We start from the raw sequence: 19,431 nt of genomic DNA, 5'->3' as shown, positions 1-19,431 counted from the left end.
TTATAAATCTCCGCTCAGACGCTCAGCTCCCGTTCTTTTTAAATTTCCGCTCTGACTCTCAGCTCCCGCTCTTTATAAATCTCCGCTCTGACTCGTAGCTCCCGCTCTTTATAAATCTCCGCTCTGACTCTCAGCTCCCGCTCTTTATAAATCCCCGCTCTGACTCTCAGCTCCCGCTCTTTATAAATCTCCCCTCTGACTCTCAGCTCCCGCTCTTTTTAAATCTCCGCTCTGACTCTCAGCTCCCGCTCTTTTTAAATCTCCTCTCTGACTCTCAGCTCCCGCTCTTTATAAATCTCCGCTCTGACTCTCAGCTCCCGCTCTTTATAAATCTCCGCTCTGACTCTCAGCTCCCGCTCTTTTTAAATCTCCGCTCTGACTCTCAGCTCCCGCTCTTTTTACATCTCCGCTCTGACTCTCAGCTCTCCCTCTTTATAAATCTCCGCTCTGACTCTCAGCTCCCGCTCTTTATAAATCACGGCTCTGACTCTCAGCTCCCGCTCTTTATAAATCTCCGCTCCGATCTCAGCTCCCGCTCTTTATAAATCCGCACCGACACTCAGCTCCCGCTCTTTATAAATCCCCGCTGTGACTCTCAGCTCCCGCTCTTTATAATTCCCCGCTCCGACTCTCAGCTCCCGCTCTTTATAAATCCCCGCAGACTCTCAGCTCCCGCTCTTTATAAATCTACGCTCTGACTCTCAGCTCTCGCTCTTTATAAATCCCGGCTCTGACTCTCAGCTCCTGCTCTTTATAAATCTCCGCTCTGACTCTCGGCTCCCGCTCTTTATAAATCCCCGCTCAGACTCTCAGCTCCCGCTCTTTTTAAATCACCGCTCTGACTCTCAGCTCCCGCTCTTTATAAATCTCCGCTCTGACTCTCAGCTCTCGCTCTTTATAAATCCCGGCTCTGACTCTCAGCTCCTGCTCTTTATAAATCTCCGCTCTGACTCTCGGCTCCCGCTCTTTATAAATCCCCGGTCTGACTCTCAGCTCCCGCTCTTTATAAATCCACGCTCTGACTCTCAGCTCCCGCTCTTTATAAATCTCCGCTCTGACTCTCAGCTCCCGCTCTTTTTAAATCTCCGCTCTGACTCTCAGCTCCCACTCTTTATAAATCTCCGCTCTGACTCTCAGCTCTCGCTCTTTATAAATCCCCGCTCTGACTCTCAGCTCCCGCTCTTTATAAATCTCCGCTCTGACTCTCAGCTCCCGCTCTTTATAAATCTCCGCTCTGACTCTCAGTTCCCGCTCTTTATAAATCTCCGCTCTGACTCTCAGCTCCCGCTCTCTATAAATCTCCGCTTTGACTCTCAGCTCCCGCTCTTTATAAATCTCCGCTCAGACTCTCAGCACCCGCTCTTTATAAATCTCCACTCTGACTCTCAGCTCCCGCTCTTTATAAATCACTGCTCTGACTCTCAGCTCCCGCTCTTTATAAATCTCCGCTCTGACTCTAAGCTCCCGCTCTTTATAAATCTCCGCTCTGACTCTCAGCTCCCGCTCTTCATAAATCTCCGCTCAGACTCTCAGCTCCCGCTCGTTATAAATCCCCACGCTGACTCTCAGCTCCCGCTCTTTATAAATCTCCGCTCTGACTCTCAGCTCCCGCTCTTTATAAATCTCCGCTCTGACTCTCAGCTCCCGCTCTTTATAACTCTCCGCTCTGACTCTCAGCTCCCACTCTTTATCAATCTCCGCTCTGAAATTCTGCTCCCACTCTTTTTAAATGTCCGCTGACTCTCAGCTCCCGCTCTTTATAAATCTCCGCTCTGACTCTCAGCTCTCGCTCTTTATAAATCCGCACCGACACTCAGCTCCCGCTCTTTATAAATCCCCGCTGTGACTCTCAGCTCCCGCTCTTTATAAATCCCGGCTCTGACTCTCAGCTCCTGCTCTTTATAAATCTCCGCTCTGACTCTCGGCTCCCGCTCTTTATAAATCCCCGCTCTGACTCTCAGCTCCCGCTCTTTATAAATCCACGCTCTGACTCTCAGCTCCCGCTCTTTATAAATCTCCGCTCTGACTCTCAGCTCCCGCTCTTTTTAAATCTCCGCTCTGACTCTCAGCTCCCACTCTTTATAAATCTCCGCTCTGACTCTCAGCTCTCGCTCTTTATAAATCCCCGCTCTGACTCTCAGCTCCCGCTCTTTATAAATCTCCGCTCTGACTCTCAGCTCTCCCTCTTTATAAATCACGGCTCTGACTCTCAGCTCCCGCTCTTTATAAATCTCCGCTCCGATCTCAGCTCCCGCTCTTTATAAATCCGCACCGACACTCAACTCCCGCTCTTTATAAATCCCCGCTGTGACTCTCAGCTCCCGCTCTTTATAATTCCCCGCTCCGACTCTCAGCTCCCGCTCTTTATAAATCCCCGCAGACTCTCAGCTCCCGCTCTTTATAAATCTACGCTCTGACTCTCAGCTCTCGCTCTTTATAAATCCCGGCTCTGACTCTCAGCTCCTGCTCTTTATAAATCTCCGCTCTGACTCTCGGCTCCCGCTCTTTATAAATCCCCGCTCAGACTCTCAGCTCCCGCTCTTTTTAAATCACCGCTCTGACTCTCAGCTCCCGCTCTTTATAAATCTCCGCTCTGACTCTCAGCTCTCGCTCTTTATAAATCCCGGCTCTGACTCTCAGCTCCTGCTCTTTATAAATCTCCGCTCTGACTCTCGGCTCCCGCTCTTTATAAATCCCCGCTCTGACTCTCAGCTCCCGCTCTTTATAAATCCACGCTCTGACTCTCAGCTCCCGCTCTTTATAAATCTCCGCTCTGACTCTCAGCTCCCGCTCTTTTTAAATCTCCGCTCTGACTCTCAGCTCCCACTCTTTATAAATCTCCACTCAGACTCTCAGCTCCCGCTCGTTATAAATCCCCACGCTGACTCTCAGCTCCCGCTCTTTATAAATCTCCGCTCTGACTCTCAGCTCCCGCTCTTTATAAATCTCCGCTCTGACTCTCAGCTCCCGCTCTTTATAACTCTCCGCTCTGACTCTCAGCTCCCACTCTTTATCAATCTCCGCTCTGAAATTCTGCTCCCACTCTTTTTAAATGTCCGCTGACTCTCAGCTCCCGCTCTTTTTAAATCTCCGCTCTGACTCTCAGCTCCCACTCTTTATAAATCTCCGCTCTGACTCTCAGCTCTCGCTCTTTATAAATCCCCGCTCTGACTCTCAGCTCCCGCTCTTTATAAATCTCCGCTCTGACTCTCAGCTCCCGCTCTTTATAAATCTCCGCTCTGACTCTCAGTTCCCGCTCTTTATAAATCTCCGCTCTGACTCTCAGCTCCCGCTCTCTATAAATCTCCGCTTTGACTCTCAGCTCCCGCTCTTTATAAATCTCCGCTCTGACTCTCAGCACCCGCTCTTTATAAATCTCCACTCTGACTCTCAGCTCCCGCTCTTTATAAATCACTGCTCTGACTCTCAGCTCCCGCTCTTTATAAATCTCCGCTCTGACTCTAAGCTCCCGCTCTTTATAAATCTCCGCTCTGACTCTAAGCTCCCGCTCTTTATAAATCTCCGCTCTGACTCTCAGCTCCCGCTCTTTATAAATCTCCGCTCAGACTCTCAGCTCCCGCTCGTTATAAATCCCCATGCTGACTCTCAGCTCCCGCTCTTTATAAATCTCCGCTCTGACTCTCAGCTCCCGCTCTTTATAAATCTCCGCTCTGACTCTCAGCTCCCGCTCTTTATAACTCTCCGCTCTGACTCTCAGCTCCCACTCTTTATCAATCTCCGCTCTGAAATTCTGCTCCCACTCTTTTTAAATGTCCGCTGACTCTCAGCTCCCGCTCTTTATAAATCTCCGCTCTGACTCTCAGCTCTCGCTCTTTATAAATCTCCGCTCTGAAATTCTGCTCCCACTCTTTTTAAATCTCCGCTCTGACTCGCAGCCCCTGCTTTTTTTAAATCTCTAGTTCCCCTACTTCCCGAAACTAACACTCTTAGGTAACTTCCAGCACTCAAGAGCAAAATTGCACTCAGGTGTTCAACTTTTTGAATTAAGTATAGCCTTGAAATTTAGAAATCGTTGCAAATATTTTTTGCGTATCTGCAAGGTTTGTATTCCATTTTTGACAATATGGATATTCCTCCCACTCTTCAATGGCACTTAGTCACTCAACACATCAATTTCAGAATCCTGATCTTCAAGCTCCACTTCAGCACAGCGCTGCACCATTCTCCAGTTCTATATCCTTGCATACACCCTTACAATTCTGCTTTATACCACATCAAACATTTATTCATCAGCTACCCTGCTCCACAATCTAGAAACGTGGGGCGCGATTCTCTGAAATGGAGACAGAGTGTTCGCGCCGTCGTGAACGCCGTCGAGGTTCACGACGGTGCGAAACGGCCCCTATCCCGACCGATTCAGGGCCAGAAAATAGGGTAGGAGCAGCGCCGGGTCATTTACGCGCGCCAGGACTTGACGCCGCGTAAAGGCGGCGCTGCATACATGACGCAGCCGGCGCCGCATAACTGGCGTCATCCTCCCCGAGTCCGCCCCGCAAGAAGATGTCCGACGGATCTTGCGAGGCTGCGGAAGAAAGGAGATCCTCCTTCAGGGAGGACAGCCCGACAATCGGTGGGCACCAATCGCGGGCCAGACCCCATTTGAGGCCCCCCCCCCCGCCCCGGTGCAGGATCCCCCCTCGCCCCCCCAGCGTTCTCGCGCTGCTCCCGCCGGCAGCGACCAGGTGTGGACGGCGCCAGGGGGAACCCGCCATTTTGGGCAGGCCGCTCGGCCCATCCGGCACTGAGAATCGCGGGGGTACCGGTGAATCGCCATTTTGGCTGTCTCGGGCGATTCACTGGACCGCGCCGTGCAAAACGCGATTGTGCCGATCTGGCCGCTTCCGTGAATCGCGGGAGGGAGTCGGACCGGCGTCGCGGGAAAATTTGGCGACCCAGGCGGTTCTCCCAACCGGCGCGGGAGCGGAGAATCGCGACCCTCACTTCAGGAACCTGACCTCCCTGCTATTTGTCACTCACCTACAAAACTATCCAGAAAACCAATCTCTGCACCTACATCTTTTTAGCCTAAATTCCTTTCCTGTGGAGATCTAAGACCAGCTGAAATGGGATTTTTTTTAACATTACTGGAGCTTTGGAAATGTAAGTTGATGTAAGTGCAAAAATTACTGCTCCAGTGTAAACAGAAAACAAGTCGAAAAAGAAAGTCTTACAAGAAAACCCCTAATTGAACAATAGGTCGAAAAATGTTGATGGAGTGAGCAAGGACTTTCTGCCTCCTATGGCTTTGTATGAATACTGAAATGCAACCATTAAATCAGACTATCCATAACCTTTAAATCCACTGACTATCAGGAGACTAACAGCAACCCTGTTACAGACTGCTCTAGGGTTAGGGTGTGAAAGAGAGGTGAGGAGGAGGGAGCACAAATCTGACTGCAACTGATTTTATTGGACTAATAGTGGGAAGTGTTTTTCAGTAGGGGGTTAAGAGATCAGGCTAATGTAATTAAGTGCTCATTAGAATGGGATATTCCCCCACATCTAATAAACCAATTCTTCAACCGACTAATATAAGTCAATATAATTCAAGACAATTTTAAAAATCCCACAGATTTGCAATATCAAACAAATGCATGCAGCAGGGAATCAGCAGCCCACACCATCACTGGCATCAGCGTGGATCAGGTACCTCCAATCTGCTCGCTCTGGTAAATTGGAATGATTTCAACAAACATATGAGAGTGGGTCTGAATTTCCTGTAGGCAGCAGGTGCTACATCTCAGAACATGCAACATTCCTACCTGAACAACAACTTGCAGTTTATAGCACCTTTAATGGCGTAAACATCCAGAGGAACTTCACAGGAGCTTAACGGCACAGAACATTGACACCAAGAAGGTGGCGTTAGGGAAGATGCCAAAAGCTTAATCAATCAACCTGATTTTAAGTTGCATCTTAAAGGAGAAAGGTAACAAGGTTTCGGAGGGAGTTACAAAGTCGAGGACCATGGTAGCTGATGGCAGAGCCGCCAAATGGCGCGGCAATTAAAATTCGGGATGCTCAAGAGAAGAGATACGTGAGAAGAGATCTCGGTTTAGGGCTGGAGGAGGTTAGAGATAGGAATGGTCAAGGCCATGGAGGTATGTGAACAGAGGATGGGAATTTTAATGTAGGTCAGTGAGTACAGGGTGAAGGGCAAATGGGAATTGGTGCAAGATAGTACAGCAGTCGTTTCACATCAGCTCAGGTCTATGGACTATGGGTGCAGAGGAATGATCACACATATGCACCTACTGCTATTTATTAATCTGTAACCACTTTAATAGTCTGAATGTTTATTATTTCATAGGAAGAGAGTATCAGTTAACCAATTGCGCACTCAACATTAATGATATCAGCTCAAGAAACAAAGTACCTCCAACCTATCACAAGCCATTCTAGTATTACAAACAAAGTTTTACATATCATAACACTCTGAACTTTGATGGTCTTGTTATTCCTCAACATATTTCTTCAACGTAAATTTATGGAACCTGTACTTTGTTCCAAAGGCGTTACCAGAATTAATTTTTGATGAGTAAATGGAATGGAGAGACAAAAGACAATCCAAATGACTTGTTACCACAGCATTCTCAACAACACTTTCACATGTTAAACATGGAATTAATAATTTAGTAATAATGAAAGCTCTGACCAAAACTTCATACCATCACCCGAGTCACCACACGTTAATTAGTAAGGCTAAATCAGACAGTGTGCAACCTCACTTGAGCGGAGCTTCATACCCAATTAAGTATCAAACCCACTTATTTCCTCCTCTGGACATCACCCCTCTGTCCAGAACTCACCTGCCTCATATCTACCCTTCCATTATCCCAAACACTCCCAATACCCACTTCACCAGCACCCTGAATTCTGACTGACATGAAATCCAACTCCCTCGAAACTCTGGAGAGCATTTATTTATTTCTCGTCTTACTTTGTATATATTCCCCCCCTATCTTATCCCCCCTTTCTTTACCTTTTCTCCCCTTTGCTCCCCCGTCCCCTCCCCCATCTACATCTGTCACAGTTTACCCTCTGATGTTAGTTTATCTGCTGTTTGGCCATTCACACCTTTTGTTCTCTCTGGGGACTGACACTGGCACTCTGTTCCCTTGGTTTCTGTGGCTATGACTCATCTTTCATTCTCTCACGCCACAGTATAAATATTTCCCACTTTCCAAGTCTTTTAGCTTTGACAAAGGGTTGTCTGGACTCGAAATGTTAGCTCTTTTCTCTCCCTACAGATGCTGCCAGGCCTGCTGAGATTTTCCAGCATTTTCTCTTTGGTTTCCCTCCAAACTCTGCCATACATATCCTGTTCCATCATCTCTGCCCCAACAAACCACAAATTCAAAATAATCTTTTTTAATTTCTGGATCTCACAGAGGTCATGCATTTTTGTCTGCTGTTGATGGATGCTGATTGCCCACAAAATCAGAGAGACATTTCTCAACTATTTCTCCCGAATAACTGGCCTTGGATGCTTAATGTTTATTTTTGCCTCTCTCTCTCGCTCTATATATATATATATATGTATATCGAGAGAGAGAGAGAGATGGATTGGGGCAGCACGGTAGCATAGTGGTTAGCACAATTGCTTCACAGCTCCAGGGTCCCGGGTTCGATTCCGGCTTGGGTCACTGTCTGTGCGGAGTCTGCACATCCTCCCCGTGTGTGCGTGGGTTTCCTCCGGGTGCTCCGGTTTCCTCCCACAGTCCAAAGACGTGCAGGTTAGGTGGATTGGCCATGATAAATTGCCCATAGTGTCCAAAATTGCCCTTAGTGTTGGATGGGGTTACTGGATTATGGGGATAGGGTGGAGGTGTTGACCTTGGGTAGGGTGCTCTTTCCAAGAGCCGGTGGAGACTCGATGGGTCGAATGGCCACCTTCTGCACTGTAAATTCTATGATGATAGACAGACAGAGAGAGAGAGAGAGAGAGAGAGAGTGAGAGAGAGAGAATGGCCGGACACTGGGGAAGACATTTCTTGAACTGATCCAGAAGGTTCACAAATGTGTGACACTGGCAAGGTGGACCAGCTGATCGTTTCCTGTCCATCAAGTTTGTCAGTTTGCATTCAGAGAAATCAGTCAAACAACATAGAAATTACCAGGATTCAGGCCATTCATCCCAGCAGTTCTCCATCAGCATTTACCCTCCATGCTAGCAAAGTCCAAAGCATGTTCACCCACTCTGTTCCCAAATCCCTTTATCCGTTTCCTTCATCGACCTATCCAATCTAATCTAAATGTTCAATAGTTTCTGCCTCAACGGCTAGCCCACAGCCTTAAGGCAGTGTGTGAAGAGGTTTCTCCCACATTCTTTTCCAAATCTCTTACAACTCACATATACAGAGCGCCTTTAATGCAGTTAACATTCCAAAGACACTTCCTTCAGAAGCAATTATCAAGCAAAACTATACACAAAGCCACACAAGGAATTATTAAGGCAGATGACCAAAAGCTCGAGGTAAGCTTAACGAGCATCTTAAAGGATAGACAGAGACATGAAGCATAGGGACGGAATTCTGGAGGTTAGGACTTGGCAGCAAAAGGCTGATTCAAACCAAGATCGCTCAATCGTCAGCAAAGTATTGAAGGAAACAGAGAAACACAGATATGTTGCGGTGCAGAAGGCGGATATTTGGCACATTGCCCTCGGACCTGCTCTCCAAACAAGCATCATGGCCTCGTGCCATTCCCACGAGTTTTCCCTGTACCCCTGCACATCGATTCCACTCAAGTAACTATCTAATGCCCTACTGAATACCTCAATTGAATCAAAAAGAATTGATGCAGTGCAGGTATCTCAGGGTGTGACAGCTGCAGGAGATTACAGAGGTAAGGAGCGGAAAGACTATGGAGGTATTGGAGAGCGGGGATGAACATTTTAAAATCAGACGTGCTTAACCAGAAGCCAATGAAGGTCAACGAGCAACGGGGCAATGGATGAAGGAGACTTTGTGCAAGTGAGGATGCTGCAGGCAGCAGAGGTTCGGAAGTCAGTCAGGAATTAATTGGAACAGTCAAGTATAGAGTTAACAAAGACATAGATCTTTTACCTATGGCCAGTCTTTCCAGACTCCTCAAAAACATAAAACAGTCGGCTTCTATCTACCATTTCCCACCCATTCAGGATTTATCATCCTATTGACCCATTAACTGCACTGTTGTCACGAGTCAATAATTTCACATCTTTCTTCATATTTGACTCTCCGCATGCCAAGCAGCATCCTATCAAATCTGTCTTGCATTAATATTCTTTTTATAGACCAATACTGCGACACAGTATTCAAACAGAGGTTTCACGTTTTTCTATCGGTTCATCATTATCCCTTGCCTTTGACATTCGATATCTCGTCAGAAAAGCTAAAATTCCCAAAACGCTTGCCATTTTTCCTTGAACAGCCTTTGCAACCAGAGATGCTGTCGTTAAACATCCTTTAACCCCAAATCCATCTTTGATAGCCTGCTGCTATTCAATGTGTCATTACAGTTTAAAAATAACCGCTCAAGCCAGTTCCAACATTCAATCAGCTCATGACTGATACGTTATTCATGAAGACTCCGCCTTCTCAACCTTACCCTGCGCCCGACATGTGCTGATCCTGAGGTTAAATCAACACTAATCAGCTCTCTCACTCAAAGGGGACAGCGGCCTCTGGTCATCTGGGACTATGGTGACTTTACCGTACTTCAACTCCTTTTTCTCACCTTTACTCCACGTCCAATCACATCATTCAACGATAACAAATGTAATTTTCCACCAACAAGGTAAATATACTATTGTGAATAAAAGCTTCACGGGTGGCACGGTAGCACAGCTGCCTCACAGCACCAGGGACCTGGGTTCAATTCCGGCCTCGGGTGACTGTGCGGAGTCTGCACATTCTCCCCGTGTCTGTGTGGGTTTCCTCCCACAGACGAAAGATGAACAGGTTAGGTGGATTGGCCATGATAAATTGCCCCTTAGTGCCCAAAGATATGCCGGCTAGGTGGGGATAGGGAGGGACGGTGGGTCTAAGTAGGGCGCTCTTTCAGAGAGTCGGAGCAGACTCAACGTCCTTCAGCACTGTCGGGATTCTATGGATTCTAAGAAACCACTTTATCTAAAAAAAAAAAACGTTATTCCACCAACAAGAAAGACCAGGTTAAAGTCAAACAGGTTTGTTTCGAATTACGAGCATTCGGAACGTAGCTCCTTCATCAGGTGAGTAAAGAGATGGGTTCCTCAACCACATATATAGACAATGATGCAAGGCGATACTTTGAATGCGAGTCTTTGCAGGTAATTAAGTCTTTACAGGTCCAGACGGAGCAACTGGGGAGGGGGATAATCACAGGTTAAAGAGATGTGAATTGTCTCAAGCCAGGACAGTTGGTAGGATTTCAGAAGCTCAGGCCAGATGGTGGGGGGAGTGATTGTAGGCATATGTGGTTGTGGAACCTGCTATATTACGATAGATAATATAAATATTACTCTCTTAATCTAGCCGAATTGGTAAATGACAGCCGTAATCTTCCAGTAATGATTAAGTAATTTATTGAGTAATATAAAATAATCTTGTGAGTTCTTTTTACTTAATACTAAACTAGTAAAACAAATAAACAGCTGTTGAATATTAACTATTAAATAACTTGATATGAAACTCTGCTAACTAATAACTTCTCTCTAGCTTTCTCACTTCTGTTCTCTTTGCAATCCTGACACATTAAGAAAGAGCAGGAAAACATTTATATAGGTCCTGATGGTGAGGCCATCTCGTGTTCATTTGCCTGTACTTGCTTAATATAGTCTGATCGTGTATTATTAAATACATGGAACAGGGGTGGGTTTAGCACACTAGGCTAAATCGCTGGCTTTTAAAGCAGACCAAGGCAGGCCAGCAGCACGGTTCAATTCCTGTACCAGCCTCCCCGAACAGGTGCCGGAATGTGGCGACTAGGGGCTTTTCACAGTAACTTCATTGAAGCCTACTCGTGACAATAAGCAATTTTCGTTTCATTTTTCATTTCATTACAGCACAGAACAGGCCCTTTGGCCCTCGATGTTGTGCCGAGCATTGTCTGAAACCAAGATCAAGCTATCCCACTCCCTGTCATTCTGGTGTGCTCCATGTGCCTATCCAATAACCGCTTGAAAGTTCCTAAAGTGTCCGACTCCACTATCACAGCAGGCAGTCCATTCCACACCCTAACCACTCTCTGAGTAAAGAACCTACCTTGGACATCCCTCTTATATCTCCCACCCTGAATCTTATAGTTATGCCCCCTTGTAACAGCTACATCCACCCGAGGAAATTGTCTCTGAACATCCACTCTATCTATCCCCCTCATTATCTTATAAACCTCTATTAAGTCGCCTCTCATCCTCCTCCGCTCCAAAGAGAAAAGCCCTGGTCACTACACAACCCACATCTTTACTCACCTGATGAAGGAGCTGTGCTCTGAAAGCTAGTGATTGGAAACAAACCTGTTGGACTTCAACCTGGTGTTGTAAGACTTCTGACTGTGCTCACCCCTGTCCAACACCGGCATCTCCAAAACAAGAAAGACAACAGAATATTTCCAGCATTTACATGAATAGGATGGGAATAGAGGGATACGGACCCAGGAAGTGTAGAAGATTGTAGTTTAGTCAGGCAGCATGGTCGGCACGGGCTTGAAGGGCCGAAGGGCCTGTTCCTGTGCTGTACATTTCTTTGTTCTTTGTTTGTTCTTTGTATTTTCTACTTATTTCTCAGACTTCTAGCATCTGCTGTATTTTATTTTTGTAAGACGTTATACTGTTGTGATCAAGTAACAGTAGGTTTGCATGGACAGTGAATACTTACTGAAATCTCCAACCAGACACACAGAATTTGCTCCTGGAGCCCACTCCTTGCAATAAACTCCACCATCATCCTGTTGGTTGATGCCAAAGGACTCATAGCCACGAGAAAACTGCTCAAGACCTCCTTCATTCTTTTCGATACTTTTTGCCAAACTTGCAAATTTATCATACCTTTGGGGACGAAAGAAATAAACATATTAAGATTGTGGAGAAAGTCACGGGCCATGGCAATAGGTAAAACTGCAAAAGATCATTAACGGGAGGTGTAGTTTTTTTTTTAAAACGTATACAATTGATGATATCGGGTTTGGGTTGATGATATTTCTATGGTTAAATAAATCACCTGCATTCAAGCGGCAGATGCATACAAGGTGAATGGCAAAGCAATAGCGGGCAGTGGGTTGGGAAGTAAGGGGAATCGATCGGTGCCTGGATTCTGCAACACCAGAAGAACGTGTCTCAAAGAGAAAGAAGAGGAAAGAAGCTCAGTCAGAAATGATGGGTGGAAAGTATCTTAGTTTCAGTTTTTCCACAGACTCGGGGAATTCCCTCCCCTCCCAAGTATCCAATAGCATGATCAGCAAAGCGATTTAGTCCCTCGTGGAGAGAGTACAACACAGGATTGACTGACAAAACATAGTGCCCAAGAGGCAATTAACTTCAAGTGACAGCTGACAATGATGCTTAAATTCAGGATCCATGTCGCTGCAAAGCCTCCGTTCCAATACACTTTCTGTAATTTTTTGACAGGTAGTATTGCTTGGAATGCTCCAGATTCAATCTCATCTCTCAGGACTCCATACAACAACCCTTGGCTCAGAGAACATTGAGTCCTATTGGTTGTAACCAGTCTCCGGCATAATTTGCTCTCCATTAGCAAAACATTATTCAGAATCATAGTAAGATTGATGGTGGCGGTGGAGAAATAAGGATTGAACGGTGGGATAGTGGCTCATGGCAATGCTAACTTGGGAAAATGAAATGAACCTGCTTGCATTGCGATAGTCAGCTGCTGCCATTGTCAAGTCCCAAGCCCGGTTATTGCGCAAAGTCAGAGCAATTTTCTTAAACCTTTCTTGGAATTGTAATTGCAAGTGTCAGACGTGGCTCAGTGAGTGGAACTCGGAACTCTTTGGTCGTGGGTTCAGAGAGTTTGAGCGCAAGATTTCAGCTGACACTCCAGTGCACCATTCAGGGAATGTTGTCTTCGAGGTGCTGTCTTTGTGAGATCTTGCTGCATGTAAATTAGCTACTGGTTTCATTTCATGATAACACTGACTACACTTCAACAGCACTTCATTGCTACGTGGTGCTTTGGGGTATCTGTCCCAGATCACGAATGGCGTCAAAGGAATGAAAGTTTTTATTTATGCCACATTGCCCTTTCAAACTAAAAATGTGAAGGATTTCTCACCTATTTAGTGTTACCAGTGCAGTTTTATTCTTATACGATCAAACTGTGTAAACGTTTTCTCAGTTTAAGATCAAATTGGCCAATATAAAGTGTGGGTCATTTTGAAAAGGTGTAGAAACATTTTAGCTCCCATATCAATTGCAAACAAGTGTAAAAGGTATCCAGGCTTTGCAACTGCATAGCCACTGATATCTATTTTAAGATAGTTGTATCAAAAAGTGCAACATTGCAGGTAGAAAAGCTAGCATTTTGTAGCAAGCAAAATGTCTCAAGCAATGACACAATTGTCCATTGCAGGCATAATGCGCCAAATGGCCTCCTTCAGAGCAGTAACAATGCTGTGATTCTGTGAACTCGACCTCCCAGAACCACAGAGCTCACAACCTAAACAGGCAAGGTACACAGAAACACCATCACCTCCAAGCCTCGACCTTCCAGCCTTAAACATTCACTTCCTCCGCCTTCAGCGCAGCACAGCAGCAGTGTGCACCATCTAGAGCAGTGTTCTTCAAACTTTTTTTCCGGGGACCCATTTTTACCAACCGGCCAACCTACGGTACCCAACCCGGCCGACCTTCGCGACCCACGCCGGCCGATCTTCGCGACCCACGTCGGGACCCACCATTTTCTCTGATCTTGTTTGCTGCTGACAAGAATGGAGGAAATGGTTTTGGGTCCCTTTGGCCCTCGTACACGCTCCTCCAATGGAACCTGCTGGATGAAGGTGAAGCCTTTCGGTGTCGGAAAGTATGGAGTCTCCATCTGTCTAAAGTTGTGCATTTTTTCCTGTAAAATCTTATCAAATAAACCCCCCCCCGAAAGTGTAAAAGAAAATAAAAATAAAATAAATGAAAAAAATAAAAATTCAATAAATAAAACGAATAGAAACCGCCCCCCGAACTTGTGAAACAAAAAGCTGCGACCATTAAAAGAAAAGTGGCCGCACTGCGCATGCGTATCCGATCACCGGTTATGCGCATGAGCACCGATGATCATGCGTGCATGCGCAATGTGGCCGCATTTTTTTTTACATGTTCGCGGCCATTTTGAAGGCCCCTTGCAGCTGGCATTATTAAAAGCCGGCTGCTGTGCGCAGATTTGTGCGATCGGGAGCGCCGCGAAGGACGGCTCCGCGACCCTCCCGGCACCCGCCGGCGACCCACACGCTGTTCGCGCCCCTGAGTTTGACAATCACTGATCTAGAGGATGCCCTGCAGCAAATCAATTCCAGACCTTTGACAGCGCCTGCCAAACCTGCAACCCGACCACTTAATAGACCAAGGCCAGCGAATGGCTGGGGACGCAACCACCTGTAAGTTCCCCCCCGCCCACCGAGTCACGTATTCCTGATTTTAAAAAGCCTCACCACGCTTCATCATCTCAGTCAAAATCCGAAAACCCCGTATTCAACAGCACTGAGGGTGCACCTACACCAATTGGTCACTGGTTGAAGAAAGTGGCTCACCACCACCTTCAAGGGCAACTAGGGATGGGCAATAGCATTGCAAGTGAGGCCCTTATCTACAAAATGAGGAAATAAATGAAGACACCAGTGGACCATTCTCCTTGTTGTCAAAGCCCAGGGTCATCTCCAGCTGAGTATTGCAAATGCCAGGGACTGGATTCCGTTTTGGAGGCTAAGTCCCCACGCCGGGGCGAAAACGGTGGTCTTCCCCATTTTGCTGGGGGATAGCAAGCAGGCAGCGTAGAGCTCGCAGCTCCAGCTGCCGAAACGGCCCTCAGCACATCCGGTTGTGAGGCCGCGCATGCGCACGGCGGCGGCCTGCAGTGGCCGCGTTGTGCTCCAAGGCGGACTCAGACTGCTAAAATAGTGCCCCCTTCGGCCGTTCGCGCACCCCAGACAGCCTGCCAACAGGGCCACCAGCGCCGATTGAAGCCCCCCCCCCCGCCAGTGGTGGCCCAGGACCGAGTCTGCAGCCGCCACGGAAGCTTTCCGGACAGAGTGAGCACACGTAACCCACGGCATTGGGAACTCGGCCAGTCAGGGATGGAATATCGCGGGGCGGGCCTCAGGTAACGGCCTGGGGCGGCGGATAATCGGCGCGGCGTACTCCTACAGTACGCCACTTTTCAGGGGGCAGAGAATTCAAAAACTGCCGCCGCTCCCGATTCTGCCGTCAAAATGGATTCTTCGCCACGCCGCCGAACGCGAATTTGGTGTCGGGGAGCGTAGAATCCAGTCCCAGATATCTAACAGAACCTGGGAGCCTTTCTCAGCACCTCACTGTACATTCCAGATTTTTAAAGAATTATGTGGTATAAAAATAGATAAGCATAGACAATAGATATCGCTGCTTTAATGTGCAAAACGTGCCAAAGCAGCAGCGTTATACAAGTCACACACAGCAATGTTTGAGCAAGCGGCTTAATCAAAAGAGGAGGCTTTCAGTAATGTCTTTACATCGAAAGAGGGAATTCCAGAGTTTCGGGCTTCGGAGGCTGAAGCTGTGGCAACCAATGGAAGAGCAATACAATTTAGAGATGCTCCAGGGGCCAGATTCAGATGAGCACTGTCACATTGGAGGGTTGTGAGACTGAGACAGATGAAAGGGAAAGTGGGGAGAGGCCGGGACTGATTTGAAGACAGGGAGGTGAATTTAAAAATCAAGGTAAAATCAGAAAGTCTAAAACCAAAACAGCACCTACACCCGATTCAGATACTGCGTTTCTCCCACAAATTCTGACGAGTGTTAAGTATTTTCTGCTTTTGTTTAAAATCAAGGCGTTGCTTGACTAGGAGTCAGTGCGTGTCAGCGGGCACATGGAGCAGGAGGTGAACAGGACTTGGCACCAGTAAAGACACAGGCAGCAGAGGTTCGGATGACCTCAAGTTTAGGGAGGGTAGATTCTGGAGACCAGAAATGGGTACGGTGAAATAGATAAGGTGACAGTGTTATGGGCCAGGGTTTAGAGAACCCTAAAGTGTATCATGGAGTTCACCTGATCCACAACTTTGAATAGATTGTGGTATGGGGAGCACAAGGGCCTACTTTACAGGTGTGGTGCGACAGAGAGCTGAGGTACTTTTAAAACAAAACCATGTTTATTTATGAATCCAGTTAACACTTTATAAACCCACAGTAAACATCTTAACAACTATCAACACCAATAATCCCCACAGATACAATATTCAATAAGTAACCCTTCATAACTTTCCTAACAACATCCGTATGTTAAACCTTTTTCAAAGAAAGACAGCAGGGGCGGGATTCTCCCATCCCGCGGCAGAGTGTCCACGCCATCGTAAGCGCTGTTTACAGGGGGCCAGCACGGCGCTGGAGCGGTTCATGCCGCTCCAGCTGCCGATCCCGGCGCGAACTGTGCGCCGCGGGATCCGCGCATGCACGGTGGCCTCCTTCAACGCGCCGGCCCCGACGCAACATGGCGCAGGAGTACAGGGGCCGGCGCGTAGGAAAAGAGGCCGGGGAACAGAGAGGCCGGCCCGCCGATCGGTGGACCCTGATCGCGGGCCAGGCCGCATCAGAGGCCCCTTGGGGTCGGATGCCCCCTCCCCCCCCTCTACAGGCCACCACCCGACCCTTGCACGCAGAGTTCCCGCTGGCTGCGAGCAGGTGTGGACAGCGCGGCGGGACTCGTTTTTTTTTTTTTTTCACGGCTGCTCGGCCCATACGGGCCGGAGAATCGGCCGGCCAGCCGCGTAGAGCGGCCCGTGACCGGCGGCGCGCCAACCACGCCGGCGCCAATGGCGCTGATTCTTCGCTCTGCGGAGAATCGCGTGCCGGCGTCGGGGCAGCGTGGCCCGGTCGCAGGGATTCTCCAGCCCGGCCCAGGGCTGGGCGAATCCCGCCCCGGGTTTAAATTCTCTACAGAAACAGGTATTACTTGGAAATCCTCAAATGAGCCGAAGACAGTCTGTAGCTTGTAGAGAGAGATCATTATACAACTGCTGGCTTTGCCTGCAGCAATCTGCTCTGAAAATGAAACTAAAACACACTGTAGCTGCCTGCTCAAAAACAAAAGTGAAAGAAAGCCAGCCCAGCTCCACCCACACTCTGACATCACTGCAGCTATTTGATAAACACCCATTTCTTAAAGGTACTCTCACATGACAACAATTAAAACATGAAGGAATGTTTCAACAGCAGAGGAGCTGAACTAGGGGTGCAGTCGGGCAATGTTATTGAGGGTGAAACGGGAGGATATATGGTGAGAAGCTCAGACCGGAGTCAAACATGACAAGTTCTGAACAAATTGTTCAGTCTCAGAGTATATCAGAGAAACAAAAATCACAGGATCCACTGAATAATTTATTTGAGTTCTAAAATTAAAACCCAGAATACCATTTAGAAACATTTTTTAAAAAGGGCCATTCAGCCCTTCGAGCCTGCTCTGCCATTCATTATCATGGTGATCATCTAACTCAAGAACCTGTTCCCATTTTCCCCCCATATTTTTTGATCCCGTTCTCTACAAGAGCTATATATAACTCCTCCTTGAAAACATATAAGGCGCGATTCTCCGGAAAGATTTTGCGGGAATTGCCGCGAGCTTTCCAGCGCTCGGTCCAACAAGGCCGTCAACGCAATTCAACGTTAATTGGTTCAGTTAATGAGGCCTCATGGGCTTCTTGCCGCAAATGAAGGCTCGCCAGCTGATTCGCCGGGACCGCGCTCGCCAGCTCCCCGCTAACAAGGTCGAGCAGCACCTGAGTAGCATTGCTCAGCCAACCTCAGTCAGCTCGCATCGCAACAATGACGCCGAGGAGACCAGCCCCAAGATTCGGGGACGCTGACCTAGGGAGGCTGTTCCCCCGGGTGGTTAGCCAAAAGGCAGCCAGTGCTGCCTGGGACGAGGTGGTGGCAGCTGTGAGCGCCGGGAATGTGACCAGAAGGACTGGCCTCCAGTGCAGGAAGAAGGTCAATGACCTAAACCAGGCGGCACGATTGAGTAGACACCAACGACCCCCCCCTCCCCCCCCCCCGCTCAACCCCCCATGGGAACATCTAACCCCATTCCAACTTCAACCCCCACAACTCTTCCTCCATTCCCCCCACTTTCAACCCCCCCCCAACCCCTGCTTCTTACCCACCCCTCCCACCACTGTGAAACACGCATGTGGCTAATGATGACTTCTCTGTGTCTCCCCAGGAAAAGCTTTCCCACAACAGACTGGCAGTGGTGTGCCAGACATAGGAATCCTCACCATCTTCGAGGAGCGGGCCCTGGAGGTGACTGGTGTGGCCGACGACAAGCCGTCACCAACGCGGAGGCTAGCAGCCACCGCAGGGGTGAGGAACCACCGGGCTCCACCCGGAGGACCTGTTAAACGTGAATACTGACTGCCTTACGGACTCACCATCCGTCGCACTGACCACATGTCCACGGTAGCACAGTGGTTAGAACTGTTGCTTCTCAGGTTCGATTCCCAGCTTGGGTCACGAGTGCAAGTTCTCCCCATGTCTGCGTGGGTTTTCTCCGGGTGCTCCGGTTTCCTCCCACAGGTCCTGAAAGATGTGCTTGTTAGGTGAATTGGACATTCTGAATTCTCCCTCAGTGTACCCAAACATGCGACTAGGAGCTTTTTACAGTAACGTCCTTGCAGTGTTAATGTAAGCTGACTTGTGACACCAATACAGATTATTATTATTCTCCCACAGGTCCTCCAGCCAATGGCACCGTCCCTTCCTGGGCGGCCCCTTCTCCAGCCTCCCAGGAGACTACCTCAGAGGAGAGCTTCAAGGATGCCACCGGAATAGCGGTCATCCCCACCCTCCACCAGGGCAGATACACGCCCCTCGGTGGGAAATGTTGGTGGTCAGGCTTTGGGGGCAGAATCTGGTGAGCGCCACGCTGCTGCTGATGTACGTCAGGTGGAGGCAGGAACCCCCAGGCGAGGCAGCAGTCGGAGGTCGGCTGGATCCCAGGACCCAGCTGGGTTCCAGCCTCTTGCTGAGCTTGAGGAGCAGGGTTACCCCGAGCTGGAGATATTAGGGAGCGGCTGGGGCATTCAGAGGAAGATGTCAACGTCGCTCCAGCAGACCCATAGCAGCTTGGAGGAGTCCTGGAGGCTACGGTCGCAGGACGGTTGCACCAGCAATGCATGGCAACCGCAGTGGAGCGTTTGGTGCACGACCTCGGCACCATTAGTGAAAGTGTCCAAGGCACCACGCAGTCA

General features: G+C 48.3%; 1 protein-coding gene across 3 annotated transcripts in view; it reads right to left on the bottom strand.

Annotated features, from left to right (window-relative positions):
• LOC140427636 (1,4-alpha-glucan-branching enzyme-like) overlaps positions 1-19,431 on the bottom strand; it is an 885,145-nt gene that overhangs the window by 751,331 nt on the left and 114,383 nt on the right. For all 3 annotated transcript variants that reach the window (XM_072513058.1, XM_072513059.1, XM_072513060.1), the window contains exon 2: positions 11,862-12,031. In XM_072513058.1, coding sequence (XP_072369159.1) covers positions 11,862-12,031 — 170 coding nt within the window. The remainder of the gene's footprint in view (positions 1-11,861; positions 12,032-19,431) is intronic.

Source organism: Scyliorhinus torazame, chromosome 8, assembly GCF_047496885.1.
Source record: "Scyliorhinus torazame isolate Kashiwa2021f chromosome 8, sScyTor2.1, whole genome shotgun sequence".
NCBI classification, from domain to species: domain Eukaryota; kingdom Metazoa; phylum Chordata; class Chondrichthyes; order Carcharhiniformes; family Scyliorhinidae; genus Scyliorhinus; species Scyliorhinus torazame.
The sequence above is the reverse complement of the archived record's forward strand: the minus strand, read 5'-3'. Positions and strand labels throughout refer to the sequence as shown.